The sequence below is a fragment of the Pogonomyrmex barbatus genome, unplaced genomic scaffold (assembly GCF_055798465.1).
Source record: "Pogonomyrmex barbatus isolate J1 unplaced genomic scaffold, ASM5579846v1 scaffold26, whole genome shotgun sequence".
NCBI classification, from domain to species: Eukaryota; Metazoa; Arthropoda; class Insecta; order Hymenoptera; family Formicidae; genus Pogonomyrmex; species Pogonomyrmex barbatus.
In genome coordinates this window covers 525,432-543,323 of record NW_028297123.1, presented here as the reverse complement: position 1 = coordinate 543,323, position 17,892 = coordinate 525,432, and the positions used below count along the sequence as shown (strand labels likewise).

Below are 17,892 nucleotides of genomic sequence, written 5' to 3'. Positions count from 1 at the left end.
AAAAATTAAAACCCGAGAATATCGCTAATATCTACTCTAATGAGCTGATTCGAATGACAATGCATACAACGATGTAATCGCCACAATAATAATAATAATAATAATGATGATAATAATAAAATTCTATTTTTTATCATAGAACGAAAGAAAATAAATTCTCGCTCTATTAACTTAATTAACTTAATGGAAGTTATAAAATAAAAATAATAAAACCATAAGATAATAAAAGTTATATATCTCTAATATCTAAATTCGCGCATGCGTTAACCTAAGGTGCCGTTCTACTGCATCTACATCATTTCGGATAAACGTCCGCAGAAATTAATTTTTCGCAGACGTTACAATGTCGAGCAATGTAATCGATACGTCGTGCAAGGAGTCGCGCGGCAAATGATATAATAAAATGAAGTATTTTGATTGGTCAATTCGTGACGCGACGGATGACGCGTGACGCGCTCAGTGGGAATTCACCCTATTTGCCGCGTACTGCGTAACCGCGTAACCAATCAGATCTGCGTTTTCCACTATGCCAAAGTAGAGAAATTCTATTTTTAGGATGCCGTTACATGTGGCATAACTTGCGTAAGCGTAATCTGCATATTCTAGTATTTTACTAAAACACGTTACGCTATTCTGAAAGCCTTCTTTCACATAGAGCGTATTTCGCGGAATTTCGAGAAATGCGTAATTAATACAACCAATTACTGATTAGAGCTTCTGTTGTACTTTCTAACAGAAAGTACTTTCTAACAGAAATGCTAAACTAATTTGTGATTGATTTTTGTGATCTGCAAAAGTACATTTCATGGGAAACCGAGACTTTACATACGAGTATGTATACGAATAAGGGCCTCTTCATAGAGCTAAAAATATGTGACGGAGCATATACTGCCAGTTAAAGCAAGGGGGGCAGTGAGATTAACGGTAAGGGGGAACTACATACATCAGGTCGATTCGGATTGATTTATTCGGCTCCCGAGTCCCAGCTATTCGCTTTGGCTGCGTTTCGATACTTCACTGCCAGTACTGAAAATATATAGTTCAGGTCACGTATATTATAGATTTTCAGTACATGCAGTGAATATTGGAACGCAGCTTTTCAAAGTAAATGCATGTGTGGCCACAAATAAAAACTTACGCTAATTACAAATTTTATAAAGAATTATTATGTATATATTAAAGTAGTAAATACATATAGATATATGTACAGGTATATCTGTACATATTTGTATTTATATTAATATAACTATATATTTTATTTTATAATATATTTTATTTCATAGTATATTTAATATTTTATATATTTTATATATTTTATATATTAGATGTACAAAACGTTTTGAGCTTTTTTTTGTAAAATTCAATCTTTATTAAAAAACAAACAAAAAAAGATTAATCAGCGTGTCGCGAGCGCCGAGAATGCAATCGCGCCCACCGCTGACAAAGCGGATTGCGGCAAGCGATATTTTATCCGATGAATTATTATTTTACCAAGCGACAGCGAATTGTGCTAATCGCGCAAATATGGTGTAATCGTTCGACATGAAGCAACTGTTAACCGGGTTGCGCGGCCCTTACGCGGAAAACCGCCGCGCGACCAGAAATATACCGCGAACGCTGACGAGCATGTTGATGATACGGCAAGGACCGGCCGCCCGGAACAGGATAAAAACGGGAGACCGATATGAGGAGAGGACTCGTCGAGCTCCGCGTGCCGTCACGTCTGTCGCGGTTCGAATTAGAAAAGACCTGTATTGAGTTTTAATAAAGTTTATTGATATAAACAAGAAGTGGTGAAGTGCTTCCTCCCCGCCGACTCCTGGACCGATCCTTCGAAACGACCCGCACAACATATCTGGTGGCAGCGGTGGGATCGTTTCGCAGCTGTACCCAGTCATCTGGAAGGAACAAACGATCGGAAATCAAGGAAAAGGCCGGAAAAGAAGTCGACATCCCTGCAGCGAGAAAGAGCCGGTAGAGCCACAACGCAGAGCATATCAGTGACACCGGAGAAGCCACGACCTACCGCAACAGCCAGCGCCGCGTCACAAACATGCGAATTGCGAGCGTAATGTAAGTTATAGAAAATTAAGCCAAGCGCATTAGATAGCGAAAAAAGCGTGTAGGTAGATGTCGAACGAGGGAGTTAACCAAACTCCTGCCCAAAGAAACACGTCGTGGCTACATAGTGCGTCAGCCAGCCGAGCGCTCAGCCCGAGCCCTCCGAGCCTTGAGCAGACGGAAAATTCACGCGATCCGCGCGATAACGTACGCCGCGATTTAAGTAATTATTATTCGGACGATAGTCTGACGAGTCAACCGGAATTACATCCGAACATTGTAATTGAACGCGTGTTTTCGCTTAGTGACATAGATAATAGCCTACTACCGAGTAGTGAGAGACGCGACGACGCTCTATTACAACCAACAGACGCAAGATCTGACCATAGCGACGGCACAAACGCAAGTAATCCTAGCCGCGGAGAATTCTCATTGACATCTTACGATAGTAGCGTGTTCGATCCAACCGAATTTTACACCGCTTCACGAAACATAAATCCAGCGGAAATGGCAAATCAACCCTCGGGCACACCGTTAAAATCGATCGCGGAAGAACAACAAGTAGTAAACAAAGAATTGGACGACGAAGTAAAAAGGATGAGAGCCACTTTAAGCCAAGCGCACTGAAAACCTGACCCGGCGGAATCTTCGCACGACGCGCGAGATGCAATGTTGGTCGAATTGATAGAAGGCATGCGAGCACTACAGGGCCGCATGAGCCAACTAGAAGTCGTTAATTACGATCGGAGTGCAGAAAATGACGAACCGATAGAAATGACATACGGGCGTACACGAGACGATGTCCGAAATTCGCGAGATCCCGCACATACGTTTATGAAATTGAAAGAAGCCCGCGATATGATTCCGGAAATGGACGGATCATCGCGGAACCAAGTTCAAAAATTTTTAAATGCAAGCACGTACGCGATGAGCGAAATAAATCCTGCCGACGAAAAATCATTACTAAAAGCGATCCTGTGCACGAAACTAACAGGGAAAGCCATGCACGATTTCCAAACAAGGGATATACGCACGTTCATGCAATTGAAGCGCGAGATCGAAATGTGCTATTTGGCAAAGCGTAGCACTACGCACATTCAGCGAGAGTTTAATATAACCCGTCAAAAACCCGGGGAAAGCGCGCGAGAATACGGACTCCGCGTTGACAAACTAGCCATGGAACTCTATCAATCTATGGTAGAAGGACGCGAGCACACCGCGGAACAACGAAAGGCAATCCTAGATACGATACAAGAATTAGCCCTAGAAAATTTCCAACTAGGATTACGCGACGAGATACAAACAATAGTACGATCCAGGAACTATACGAATTTAACAGCCGCGATGCTAGGCGCGACAGCCGAAGAAAAATTAAAAGGTAGCCAACCTATAAAAATGTATAATAACGAGAAAGCTAGAAGCAACCAAGAACAGTATAGAAATCGAAATCAAAAACTGGAGTGCCACAAATGCGGTAGGCTAGGACATTTGGCGCGCGACTGTCGTTCAAGCCGATACATAAATAAATATCCGCTACCGCGAGCCGAACGACCGACGAACGTAAATAATATTGAGAAATACTGCTCGTACTGCAAAAAGGCAGGTCATAAGCGCGACGAATGCTGGTCACTGAACGGCCGCCCGAGAAAGGGGCAACCGAGACGCACGAGACAAGATAATGAAAAAGAGCGACAAATAAATACCGCTGTAATAATGAAAAAGAAAAAGCAGCAAAGGGAGAGTGATGACCTATCGTTCACAAGCAGTGGCGACGACGAAGAAGAAGAGAAACCGAGAACAAAGATAACGCGAACCGTACGCGAGCATCAAGTGACACAGGTGAATACGCCTCACACAAACGCCACGTTAGACTTGATTACCCTGCCGATGCGAGAGATAAGAAAGGGAAAAACAAGTTTCCTCCTCGATACAGGCGCTACCTTGACATTAATAAAAGTGGGAAATCTAAAGGGAAACACACTAATGCGCGAAGAACGTTTAGCCCTAACCGGAGTTACGGGCCACAAGATACACACACTCGGAAAGATAAGAGCAACGATAACGCTAGGAGACCGAGAGATACGACACACTATGTACGTAGTAAGAGATGACTTCCCAATAAATTACGAAGGGATACTGGGACTAGACTTTTTGAATAAACAACAAGCGAAATGCGATCATGGGAAAAAACAAGTCCGTATTGGCAACACAACGTTCAAACTCTATCCGTACAAGAAAACCATGCTAACGCCTCGCAGTGAAACCATAATTCAGGCAGTAACCGATCGGAATAGCATTGGAATAGTAAATGCAGTCGAAACCAAACCCGGAATCTTCATAGGAAATTGTTTGGTCATACCGGAAGAAAACGTATGTCCAATAAGTGTGATAAACACCACAGGAGAATCCGTGGAGATAACAACGCCGCTAGTCACGGTGGACGAGATAAGGACAAAAGACGCCGCACACATGTATACCATGGAGGTGTCAAGTAACGAAACAAGCGACGAGCCCATTCAAGCTCGTAAAGAAAAACTGCACAGACAAATGCGAACCGAGCATTTAAATAAAGAAGAAAAGAAAACCTTGCACCAGATTTGCGAAGATTTCTGTGATATCTTCCACCTAGAAAACGATCGCCTATCGTACACTAATGCAGTAGCACATGAAATAAATACGCGAGCAGATAGCGCGCCGGTGAATGTCCAACCATATAGATTACCAGAGAAGCACAAGGCAGAAGTAAATAAACAGATAGCGAAAATGCTGGACGACGAGGTAATCCGTCCCAGCACGAGTCAGTGGAACGCACCCTTACTAGTAGTACCAAAGAAAATAGACGCATCTGGAGAGCGAAAATTACGAATAGTTGTGGACTTTCGGAAATTAAATGACTTAACAATCGGCGATTCTTTCTCGCTCCCGAATATCACTGACATACTAGATCAACTAGGAAACGCGAAATATTTTACAACATTGGATTTAGCATCGGGATACCATCAAATCCCCATGCATGAGGAACACAAACAAAAAACAGCATTCTCCACACCTTACGGGCACTACGAATTTAATAGAATGCCTTTTGGACTAAAAAATGCGCCTGCAACATTCCAGAGACTTATGAATTCCGTATTAACCGGATTACAAGGCCTCAAATGCCTAGTCTATCTAGATGATATCGTAATATATGGACCAAATTTGAAAGAGCATAACAAAAGATTAATTGAAGTGTTCAAAAAACTGAGAAACTACAATCTGAAACTACAACCGAATAAATGTGAATTCTTAAGAAAGGAAGTGACATACTTAGGACACATTATCTCCGAAAACGGTATAATACCAGATCCTGCGAAAATAACGGCCGTAGCAAACTTTCCAATACCAAAACGGGTAAAAGATGTGCAATCCTTCATAGGATTAGCCGGATATTATAGAAGATTCATTGAGAATTTTTCGAAGATAGCAAAACCCCTGACAAAACTAACAAAAAAGAATGAGAAGTTCGTTTGGACAGCGGAACAACAGAACGCATTCGAAACATTAAAAGAAAAATTAACGACCACACCAGTTCTAGCTTATCCGGACTTCACTAAACAATTTATAGTAACGACAGACGCATCCGGATATGCCATCGGAGCAGTATTGTCGCAAGGGCCAGTAGGCCAAGATCGACCAATTGCATACGCAAGCAGAATTCTGAATAAAGCGGAACAAAACTATAATACAACGGAGAAAGAATTGTTAGCCATAGTATGGGCCGTCAAACATTTTCGACCATACCTCTATGGAACAAAATTTCAAATAATTACAGATCACAAGCCATTGATCTGGCTATTTAGTATAACAGATCCTGGTTCACGATTAATCAGATGGAGGCTCAAATTAGAAGAGTACGACTATGAGGTGATACACAAGGCAGGTAAAGGCAATACAAATGCTGACGCGCTCAGCAGAAACCCGATCGCGCCTGACACACAGATAAACAGCATCAAGCGCGACAAGGAAGAACGCGAATATAATAAAGAAGACAAGGAGCAAATAATGTACGAATATCATAATGCCCCCCTCGGCGGCCATCAAGGCGTAACACGTACCGTAAATCGAATACGACTAATGCACAATTGGCACGGACTAATACGAGATGTGGAAGAATACATCGCCAAATGTGAATACTGCCAGAAAAACAAGCTAAGCAAGAAAACCAAAATGCCTCTAGTACTGACCGACACGGCAGAAAGACCGTTTCAAAAATGCGCCCTGGACATCGTAGGACCACTCACGGTCACCATGAAAGGAAATAAATACCTACTAACATTTCAAGACGACTTAACAAAATTTAGTAAGGCAATACCGATATCAGATCAGGAAGCAAACACGATTGCCAAAGAGTTCACCACAAAAATAATATGCGAATTCGGAATACCGGAGACAGTACTGACAGATCAAGGAACGAATTTCGTCAGTGAAATGTTCAAGGATGTATGCACCCTCCTAAAAATAACGAAAATTCAAACAACCGCGTACCATCCTGAAAGCAACGGAGCCCTGGAGAGATCGCACAGGACTCTGATTGAATACTTAAGGCATTATATAAATGAGGATCAAACCAACTGGGATGAATGGATCCCATACGCAATGTTCACGTACAACACAACACCGCATACAGCAACGGGCTGTACACCTTTCGAATTGATGTACGGGCACCAAGCAACATTACCTACAGCCCTGGCAGCGCCGCCGAAACCATATTACACATACGATAACTACGCGCAAGAATTAAGAGAACGACTCAGAGCCACACAAAGAGTAGCAAAGGAACATATCCGCGAAGCAAAACAAAAGGCAAAAAACTATACAGACAAAAATACGAATACTAAAATTTTCAAAGTAGGAGATAAGGTCCTCCTGCATGACGAAGCAGTGCGCAGAGGACGTTCGAAGAAATTGGAAGCACCATGGATAGGTCCATATCAGATAATTGAGAAAACCTCTGACGTCAATTACAGAATTAAACAAAAACGAAAAATTACGACGGTGCACGCGAACCGACTCAAATTATTCATCGAAGATTAGCAAACAACGCATACGAATAATTACCCGCAACAAGCAAAAAGCAAAAGCAGTAAAATAAAGATAGTAATCACAAAGATAGCATAGAAAAAAAAAAAAAAAAAAAAAAAAAAAATATATATAGGACTCACCAGTCACGAAGGACAGCGACGAACCGTTGCCCGGTGGCAACACAAACCCGCACCCGCAACGGGTCGCGGGGGTAGAGCTCCTCGCAGGCGGGTTGAGGGGGCACAGGAGACCTCTCCACGCACGTTCGAGGACAGGGACGACGCTCCCCCGTCCAGACGACCGTAGTCGGCCACCTGGACGACATCCGTACAGCAACCCGTAGGGCCGCCAGGCGGTACGACCGCCGCACACACTCACTACACATTATTGGGACATGGTCCCGCCCGCACCTAGTGCACTGCATGACGGAAACTTGATGAAACACACTTAACAAACAAAAAATCGTCTACGACACGCGATAAACCACGGTCGACGGCAGACTGAACAATTTATAATATTAAACGTAGCGCATAAAAAATGCACGACGAGGATTCACGGAAAAGTAACCTGAACCTAAACTTGCAGGATGCTCCTTATGTGGAGAAGAGCAGGACAAGCGACACCTGACTCTCAGCATAATCTTGACTGGGAATTGTTCTCGCACCAGCCAGGAATCTACTACGAAGAAATCGGTCAGCTGAGACAGGCTGAATCGGCATGGAAATTAGTGATAAAACTGAGCGCAAAAGAATTAGAAATCAGACATCAGCAATTGCAGGACTACATGGAGGAAACCGAAATACAGTGCCGAAAAGTAATAGGCAACGCACAGTTAGGTTGCCGAAACATTATGAGAATAATAGAAAGAAAAAACACCAAACTGATCACGCTGTTGACACAAGTAGAAACGCTATACAAAACGACTGACAAACGACGAGGACTGCTAGATGCGATCGGGTCGGTCAGCAAAATATTATTCGGAACGATGGACGCCGACGATCAGAAACTAATAGACGAACAACTGCAAACGTTACGAACAAACGGCAAGGTACTGCAGCACGCAGTAGCAAACCAAATAAAAGTAATCAACGCCACAATAGCGCACTTGGACGAATTAGAAAATACTCTAAATTATAATGAAAATCTGATAATGAGTGCGACGAAACGACTAGAACAACGATTGACCGAGTCAACACTACAGGCAGACGTAGACGAATACTTATTAATCCTGACAACGATAATGAACGATTTAACGAAGGACACGGAAAATGTAATAGACTACCTGACATACGGGAAAAACGGAATGATACCGACACGACTACTACCTATCAAACATATAATAACAGCCCTTAAAGAAGCGGCTACACAATTACAAATGGGATTACACTTTCCTTTTAAAATTCAGATTGAACACTGGCAGACCATACACACATACATCACTTTTAGCGCATATTCAGATGGTCCATACATATACACAATCTTGCGATTTCCGGTAGTAGCATACCCTACATTTAAATTAGTTAAAGCAATACCACTACCAGTACACGATCATGCGAATGTATTCGCCTACATAAAAATAAACCACCCTTTGTTAGCTATAGATAAAGAGAATCACCACTACAAATTACTAGAGGAAGCAGAGTTAGAACGCTGCATACGAGAAACAAACACATACACATGCGAACAGAACTTCGCGACATATTATGCGGAAACAACAGCACCATGCGAGGTGCAAATATATACACATACACCGAGACAGCTCAATTACTGCGAAAAGAATCATATGATATCTAACACACCGTTGTGGATAGCATTGACGGAGGAGCAAGCGTGGCTCTACTCCACGGCACACAAGCAAGAAATTAGCATTAAGTGCGAAAAGCAAATAGAAGAGAAAATTATATTAGAAGGAACCGGAAAAATAAAACTAAAAGATAATTGCAAGCTAATCACACCAAATGTAATATTAAAAACACGAAAAATTGAGGGAATAAAATATATTCAAAACTACCTCCCCGAATACAATATAACATTAGAAATAAAAAATAAGGACACCGATAAGAACAAGCTAGCGAAAACCGACACGTTACGACAAATAATTAAGAACCCCGTAGATTTAACCAAGTTAAGCATAAGTCTAGAAGAAATAAGAGAAACTCTAGAAGATAGCGATTATAATTTACTCAAAAATAAATACACTGTATACTCTATGGGAACAGGCACCTGCGTAGTAATAATAATTATAATAGGATTAATAACATGGCGCATAAACAAAAACAAAAATAAAAAGCAGAAGAAAAGCGAGACCGCACAGAGGCGCCGCGACGATGCTATGTTATATTAGTCATAAGCACACGATTATATTACAGTCACGCGACAACATATGTAAACTAACAAGTAAGATCACCTTCCATCGAAGGGGGGGAGGGATGCCGCGAGCGCCAAGTAAGGGACACATGAAAGCCGAACCCCCATGGTTCCCTTCCATCACAGGGGGAGGGATGTCGCGAGCGCCGAGAATGCAATCGCGCCCACCGCTGACAAAGCGGATTGCGGCAAGCGATATTTTATCCGATGAATTATTATTTTACCAAGCGACAGCGAATTGTGCTAATCGCGCAAATATGGTGTAATCGTTCGACATGAAGCAACTGTTAACCGGGTTGCGCGGCCCTTACGGAAAACCGCCGCGCGACCAGAAATATACCGCGAACGCTGACGAGCATGTTGATGATACGGCAAGGACCGGCCGCCCGGAACAGGATAAAAACGGGAGACCGATATGAGGAGAGGACTCGTCGAGCTCCGCGTGCCGTCACGTCTGTCGCGGTTCGAATTAGAAAAGACAACCTGTATTGAGTTTTAATAAAGTTTATTGATATAAACAAGAAGTGGTGAAGTGCTTCCTCCCCGCCGACTCCTGGACCGATCCTTCGAAACGACCCGCACAACAAGCGAAATATTCCCCGTTTGCATCAACGACCTTTTGCCATCTTTCGGGTAGCTTGCGAATTCCTTGACGATAGAAGCTCACCGAAGCAATAAAGTCATCAATGCATTTTCGTATCTCTTCAAATCTCACGAAATGTGTATCAGCCAAATGATGCTGCAGCGACCGGAATAGGTAGTAATCGGAAGGCGCCATGTCTGGGCTATACGCCGCGTGCGGGAGAAGTTCCCAGCCTAACGCAAAGATATGGTCCTGAATCGCTTTCGCAACATGTGGTCGAGCATGAAGCAAGATCACTTTACGACGTCCTTGGCCAGTAAATGACCTCTTTTCTTCTAATGCATCGCTCAAATTGATCAATTGTTGTTGGTAGCGGTCTGCCATGATTGTTTCACCCGGTTGTAACAACTCGTAATACAACACACCTTTCCAATCCCACAGATACAGAGCAAAACCTTTTTGGCGTGGATGTTGGACTTTGGCGTCGATGTCGAAGGTTGACCAGGGTCAACCTATTTTCTACGTTTAGGGTTGTGAGTATGGTGTTGATGTATTGGACGTTGTTTGGTATTGTTGATGAGGCTGTTGTGCTTGGTGGTGTGGATGATGATCGTGTGTTGCACACTCTCGAGCGAGTATGTGTGGCCTGCGGCACTGCGTCGCCCGCAAATGGCTGGTAAGAGCTGGTTCTCAGTCCGAGGGAAGTGCCTGTCCTCGACTAGCTGTGTGGCAGACCAACGGTACGAGTGTCGGCACCAGGCAAAGCGGAAAATTTAGCAGCCAAGTGTCGCTAAGCGTTTAATAACGCGAGCGCAAGCTGAAGGATATGTGAAGGTTGCACGCTAACAATCAAGGAACTCCGAGTTAATATAAAGTCATTATATTCTCGCAAACAAAAGATAAATGTTACAAAAGCTATCGGGACTGAGTTTGGGTCCCGCGCGAATAACGCGTGGGCGAATCTGTCGCGTCTCCGCGCGTGCGCGCGCAAGCTCTTGTAGCCGCTCCCTGTGCCTTTCACGAGTCCCGGCTCCTCCTCGGCGCGGCCGGGAGGTGAGTGTTGGTGGCCGACCTGGGCCGGCGGCAGTCCCGCGGTCTGCGTGGCGGTTTCGGTGTAGAAGCGGCGAGTGTAACGGCACGGCGGCCGTTGCTTCAAGTGGCCGGAAGGGCGCCTGGTTCGTCGTCCGGAAGCTCGTTCCTCCTCGTCGGTGTGCGGCGAAGGAGGTGCGCGCTCAGGCGGCGGCGTAGATGGCCACGAAGTCGGCAGTGTCGATCGTCCCGGAGATGACGAGTCGTCGTGGGCGGCCCCTACAGAGGATGCATACAGAGGAGGCGGAGGTCCTCATGCTGCGCAGCGGCTCCCCGGTCGGTTGAGATCGGCATGCTGAGACCGCGGCCTGGAGCAGATCGCCCGGGCACGGGCGGATTAGGCGGCGTCGCTGGCCGCGAGAGCCCTTCCTGGATGTGGTGGATCTGCGGCGTTCACGGCTGACAGGAGCACGTCCGTAGGAGAGAGGCCAGATGGATATGGCGGCGTTCACAGCCGTCAGACGTAAGGCCGGAAGGATATGGCGGCGTTCACGACCGTCAGAGGCAAGGCCGGAAGGATTGCCGCGGCGTTAACTGCCGCGGGGAGTACGACCGAAGGCTGATCGGTAATTTCCAGCAGGGAAAACTGCCGTGTACTGGAGCAATGAGGCCAGGGCTGGCCTTCAGAGCTCGGAGGGCGTCGCAGTGCAGCTCGTAACCAGAAACTGGTTGGAGGCGACTGAGGCGAAGAGCGATGCCAAGTGCCGCTCTTATATAGCTCCGCTGCGGCATTTCAGACACAAAAAAGTGATTTGTCGATTCACCATCTAGTGGCGGGCGCGCGAACCACCATCCGCTGCGCGGGACTGCGCGCGACAATGTGTCGATGCGGTCGCGAGGCAGTGACCGTCACAGGGTTATCATAAAGAATCCACTTTTCATCGTCTGTAATGATTTTGTGCAGAAAATCTTTTTTCCGGAACTTTAAAAGCAAAGTGAGTGCAGTATCACGCCGACGATTTTTGTTGTCTTCGGACAATTCATGCGGAATCCATCTGCCTTCCTTCTGAACCTTTCCCATCGTATGTAAACGTACGGAAATGGTTTGCTGCGTAACGTCAAGCTATTCTGCAAGCTCCTTTTCAGTTTGCATAAAGTTTATATCCAGCAGTGCTTACAATTCGTCCGTTTCAATCTTTTGAGGGCGTCCAGCACGCGCCCTCATCTTCAAGACTGAAATCTCCTTGGCGAAATTTTTGATACCATCTTTTACATGTAGTATGACTTACAGCGTTCTCTCCATATGCAGCACAAATCATTGCAGTGGCTTCAGCAGCATTTTTCTTCAGATGAAACGCGAAGTGAAGGGATGGAAAATCGAATATACTCTTTTGTTATTGCCATCGTGAACACTACTGATTTTTGAGGTTATATGCATCAAACGCCAAACCGTATAGCATTTTAGAAGGCCAAATGTCAACGCTTTAAAACCGCAAAAGGGCGGGAAGATATATAAAATTTAAATTGTTATTTCGGTTGTATGAAATCTAAAGCTCAGAACTTTTTTGTACACCTAATATCATCACTTTGTTGTTTCCTATCCATACCATCGCCATCCTGTCTCTCCTCCTCCATTACTACTTCCCTGAATTTCCACCTGGATCTTCTCTCCACTCACATCAAATCATTTTCAATCCATACCCTTTCTCTCTTTCTCTTTAAGCCCTTCTTTTTCTTCACTTACTTCCCTCTTATCTCCCTCTTTCAACCTTACCACCACCATCCCTCCCCTCTCCTCCTTCTCTGTTTTCACTACTTTTATTTCCTCCACCATATTTGCCCCTATTTTTTTAAGCACTTCTTCCTTACATCTCCTCCCTCCTCCCTAAGGCCCCTAACCACTATGTTATTCCTTCTTTCATATTTTTTTCTTCTTTCCCTCTCCCTCTCCAAGATTTTTACTCTCTCCTCCATCTCATCGCCTCCCATATATCTTTTTACTCCCATATTTCCCTTTTCTATTATAATAATCTTATCCTTTCCTCCAACTCTTTCATTTTCTTCTCTCCATCCCCTCCCTTTAAGCTTTTTCCAGCTTTAACTCCAGCTCTTCCATTCTCTTTTTCATCCTTTCCCTTTCAATCCTCCATTCATCCTCTCTTCATCTTATCTCCCTCCTGATGCCCCCCAAACTATCCTCCATCCTTTCCCACTTCCCCTTGAAGTCCTCCAGGAGGCCTTCTAATGCCTTCAGAATAGCGCCCCCTTCCTCTCCTTCTGGACTCTCATCGGCGACCTTGGAGTTATTTTGCTTCTCTGGAAGCCTTGCTTTTTCTTTTCTCTTTTTTCCTTTCCTAATCCTTCTGTTGTTTTCTGCTCCAACTCCCCTTCCTCTTCATCATCTCGATGATTCCCCCGCTATTCATTCTTTCCCTTTCTCTCTCTCTTTTCTCGTCGCATCCTTTCCCTTTTGCCCCCTCTCCCTCACTACCTCCTCTCTTACCTCTTTGATTTCCTCTCTCTCCATTCCTCTTTGAGACTGTCCTCCTTTCTCAACTCCGATCCTATGTTTCCTCTTTCAGGCCCTCCGGCTCTACTCTACACTATCCTTGTAGCCCGTGCCTCTTGCATGCGCGTCTTAAGGCCCACGCGCCGCGCACTCTAGCGATTGACCCTCTATCTTCCCACTTTGATTGATTAAAATCAAGCCCTCCTCTACGCGCCAAATACCTTCTCCCTTCCTCTTTGCTCACTTAATAAACCACCTAACCTCTCTCCTCTGCCTCCGACTTCTAGCATTCCACTCTCTCACTCTTCTTTCCTCTCCTTTCCTCTCACTTTCCACACTTCTCGTTCCTTCTCTCTGTGCCCTCGCACACCTTCCTTCACCCAAACTCGCTTCTCTCTCACATTTTGCCTCAATCTACTGCCACGCTGACACACGACTCTCTGCACACTCGCTCCGGAAACGGAAGTTCTACTGAAAGCTATAATATATGTAACCTAAACTATATATTTTCAGTACTGGCAATGAATATTAGAACGCAGTCTAAGTAGCAGTTAGATGTAAGTTAGGTTGAGTTAGTAAGGTAGCGGATAATGTATGTTTTTCTTTTGTAACCCTGAGGGGAACAATTATTCTATCTATATTTAAAAGTCATGTAATTAATCGAAATATAGAGTTTAGTCCAATTTCGCTATCGGTAGTCCCTTTAGTATTTCAAAACTCCTGGTTCTTTTCAATCATAACAATAATGAATGAGTTTTCTCGAGTTTTTCGAGCAAGATAAACGTATTTCTTGTAATATTTTCTGAAACGGCGATTACGCTTTTAAACTTTATATAATTATTTTCCAATTTGTGATTTCCAATTTTTTTTTGAACCAACCATTCCACACAAGTATATAATAATCCTACACTTTTGCTTAGAATGATGGAATATTGTACTTACAATCATAAATACGTAAGTTGCAATATTAATTGTGATATTGATATTCTTTTTAAATAATAGTCTCCTAGTTAACTAACATTTTATATAGATATTAATTTGTTTACAGTTATGAATATGTATAACAAAATCAATACATGTTGCATTGAAAGATGGTGCTGCTTAGATTATAAGTTTAGGATTATTATGTATTCGAGACTCATATGGAATGGTTGGTTCAATAAATTGGAAAATAAGTATGTAAAGTTGAAAAACGTATCAAAAAATGTTACAAGAAATACGTTTATCCTGCCCGAAAAACTCGGAAAGATTCATTTATTATTGTTATGATTGAAACGAACTAGGGATTTCGGAATACTAGAAGGACTACCGATGGCGTCTGGCAAAACTGGACTAAAATTTATATTTCGATCAATTACATGACTCTTAAATATTTAATTACAATTATTTGATTCACAAACGTTTTTAATGACTTCATAACTCTTTATACAAAATACAAACGATTCCATACAAAATCATTGTTTCATTTATCTCCGGCTAATTAATCTAGTCAAATTTATAGTGAAAAAATAAATAATTAATTACTGAATGACTCACAAATCTTTTCAGTTGCACTTTAAAACTCTTCAAACGAAATACAAACGATTTAATATAGTAAGGGTGCCATGCGGCGTAACTTGCGTACGTGTAATCTGCGTATTTTAGTATTTTATTAAAACATATTACGCCATTCTGAAAGCCTTTTTTCACATAAAGCGTATTTCGCGGAATTTCGAGAAATGCGTAATTAATACAACCAATTGCTGATTAGGACTTCTGTTGTACTCTCTAATAGAAATGTTAAACTAATTTGTGATTGGTTTTTGTAATCTGCGTATCTGGAAAAGTACGCTTCATGGGGAACCTGTGCAAATGTATTCAGAAGTCATGGACTCTGACTTATTGTTATTAATAATATGGAAGCGATGGCAAAATGGAAGAATGGAAGAATAGAATGGACGGAAAAATGGAAAATAAAACAATCTCAACATCAGAAAATTAGACGATGTAATATACTAAAACTATTTGGAATATGGAAACTGATATATCAACAGGAAAAAGCTCATCATAGAATGTAAGTACGTCCGATATTCCCAAATAAGAAGGGAGGGTGTGCGTCATGGCGGGGCCGACCACGAACTAGTCGTGAAAACTCGTAATTATTTTGCGAAAAAATACCACCTCAGCCAGGAATCGAACCTGGATCTCCTGCTTACCGAGCAGGCATCTTATCCCTTTAACTACCGAGGCATGTGATGATATTTATCGCAAATAACGTGTTTAGAATAACACGTCAACAATACAATGATACACATATATATGTATATTCTCTCTATACAATATACATATATACATATATTCTCTCGAATCCCCACAACCGATACTCCAGAGAGATGATGGTCCTATTCTCTCGATGGATGCAAGTCGGACTGCAGCGGCGACACCCTCCAACGCCATTGGCAAATATACAAATAATCCTCCTGGAGCGGGGCAGGAGAGATTGCATCAAGCATGGCTCGAGCCCTCAAATAAGAAGGGAGAGTGTGCGTCACGGCAGGGCCGTGAGTCGTGAAAACTCGTAATTATTTTGCGAAAAACGAAAAAAGACGAAAATTATTATAGGGTGACAGTGACAATCTGATCAAAGAAATGGAATTTGAAGATTACAAAATGTTCTACAATTATTGTAGAATGTCCATAGAAATCAGTTGTTAGATATTGTTGGGTCATGCATTGAAAAATATTATAAATTAAATTATACACACATATATATGTATATATATATATATATATATATATACATATATATATACATATATATACATATATATATATATACATATATATATATATATATATATATATTTATATATATATATTATTAATTAATTTGATATGAAGCTATTTAGTTAATTATTATTATATTAATTAATTAACTTATCCTGATTTGATCTTTATTCATTTTGCTAAAAAGCTCTGATTATTCTGGTAATTCACTGTGTGTACGTGTTTCTTCTGCAAAAAAATTAGATCAGCGTAACAATAATAACGTAAACAGCATAAAGTACAGCATATTAAGGTCGCTATTCATAGTCGAATCTTATATTTAAGACTGTCTCAAGTATTGTCTTAAGAGGTTATCAACTAATCACAGAACCGTATTAGCATCTTAAGACATTACTTAAGATGGTCTTAAAATAGGAATCAATTATGAATATCGGCCATAAACGCGGAATCTGATGTTCAAGGGAAACGATATCATTGATCGATGCAAGTTACGCTTTCGTAAGTTACGCCGCATGTGACGGTATCCTAATGGAGTCCCATGAGGCGTATTTGCTGCGTACCGCGTAACTGCATAACCAATCAGAAACGATCTGCGTTTTTCGCTACGCGTAAATAAATTCTCTTCTATCCCATGCACGTAAAAAAGTAACCTGCGTACATATGTAACCAATCATATTTGTCTATTCTCGTAGCGCTTTATAACGGAATGCTAAATATTATAATTTATTGATTACATTATTTATAAAAATGTGCTATAAGTTGGTATTAACAAAATCCTCTAAACAAAATAATTTTAGTTTCTATGGATTAGTAAGTATTATAAATATTATATATCAGAATGTAAATATAAAATACATTATAGTATTTTATTAAAATAAAATTAAATAAAGACAAATAAGTGAAAACATAATAAGTGAGAACATAAAATGAATAAGGTGAAAAACAATGATAAATATTGAAAGATATCTATTAGATTCGGAAAAAATTAACAGAGGCCGACTGGATTTGAACTCGGGATCCTTCGTCTACCAATCCGACACTTAGTCTGCACGACCACGACGACTCCTCTCTGTTAGATGTTTATATTCCGAATCTTTTTCATGACCGCTTATGGTCGTCTAATTCTTACAATATTATACACATTAATGTTATATAATAATAGTATATTATTAAATAACATTAATGTATGTAATATTTATCATTGTTTTTTACCTTATTCACTTTATGTTCTCATTTATTATGATATTTGCTTATAATACTTATTACGTATGTACATGCCTGCATATGTCAAAAAGGATGTGCAAACCAATAGATTACTACTTGAACAGTACTACTAATCCATAGAAATTAAAATTATTTTGTTTAGAGGATTTCGTTGGTATCAACATTATCCCCTCCATTTTTTGGGAAATTGTCATCTAACCATTTACAACGTATTTAATCATAACTTCCGTATAATTTATAAGTATAAATTCAAATGATATATTGGTATATATTTGTGCATTATGTCGACAAA

The 17,892-nt window shown here is 41.7% G+C and overlaps 3 protein-coding genes across 3 annotated transcripts in view; all 3 read left to right on the top strand.

The window, feature by feature from the left end:
• Positions 1-17,892, top strand: part of LOC148936253 (uncharacterized) — a 34,938-nt gene that overhangs the window by 16,161 nt on the left and 885 nt on the right. The gene's annotated exons all lie outside the window — the stretch shown is intronic.
• On the top strand, positions 1,810-9,795 carry LOC148936254 (uncharacterized). Its single transcript, XM_089078657.1, has 2 exons — positions 1,810-2,073; positions 7,708-9,795. The coding sequence occupies exons 1-2, from the start codon at positions 2,054-2,056 to the stop codon at positions 9,464-9,466; spliced, it is 1,779 nt and encodes a 592-aa protein (XP_088934783.1). The 5' UTR covers positions 1,810-2,053; the 3' UTR covers positions 9,467-9,795.
• LOC148936255 (uncharacterized) lies at positions 2,072-7,073 on the top strand. The gene is given in 3 exon segments (XM_089078662.1): positions 2,072-6,327; positions 6,661-6,903; positions 7,068-7,073. Coding segments are annotated over 3 exon segments (4,446 nt in total). The 5' UTR covers positions 2,072-2,130.

Excerpts from the sequence above, each read along its gene's own strand:
- LOC148936254 (XM_089078657.1), top strand. The coding sequence starts at position 2,054 with ATGCGAATTGCGAGCGTAAT. Across the intron at positions 2,074-7,707 it reads ATGCGAATTGCGAGCGTAAT|GATGCTCCTTATGTGGAGAA; the intron begins GTAAGTTATAGA and ends CTAAACTTGCAG.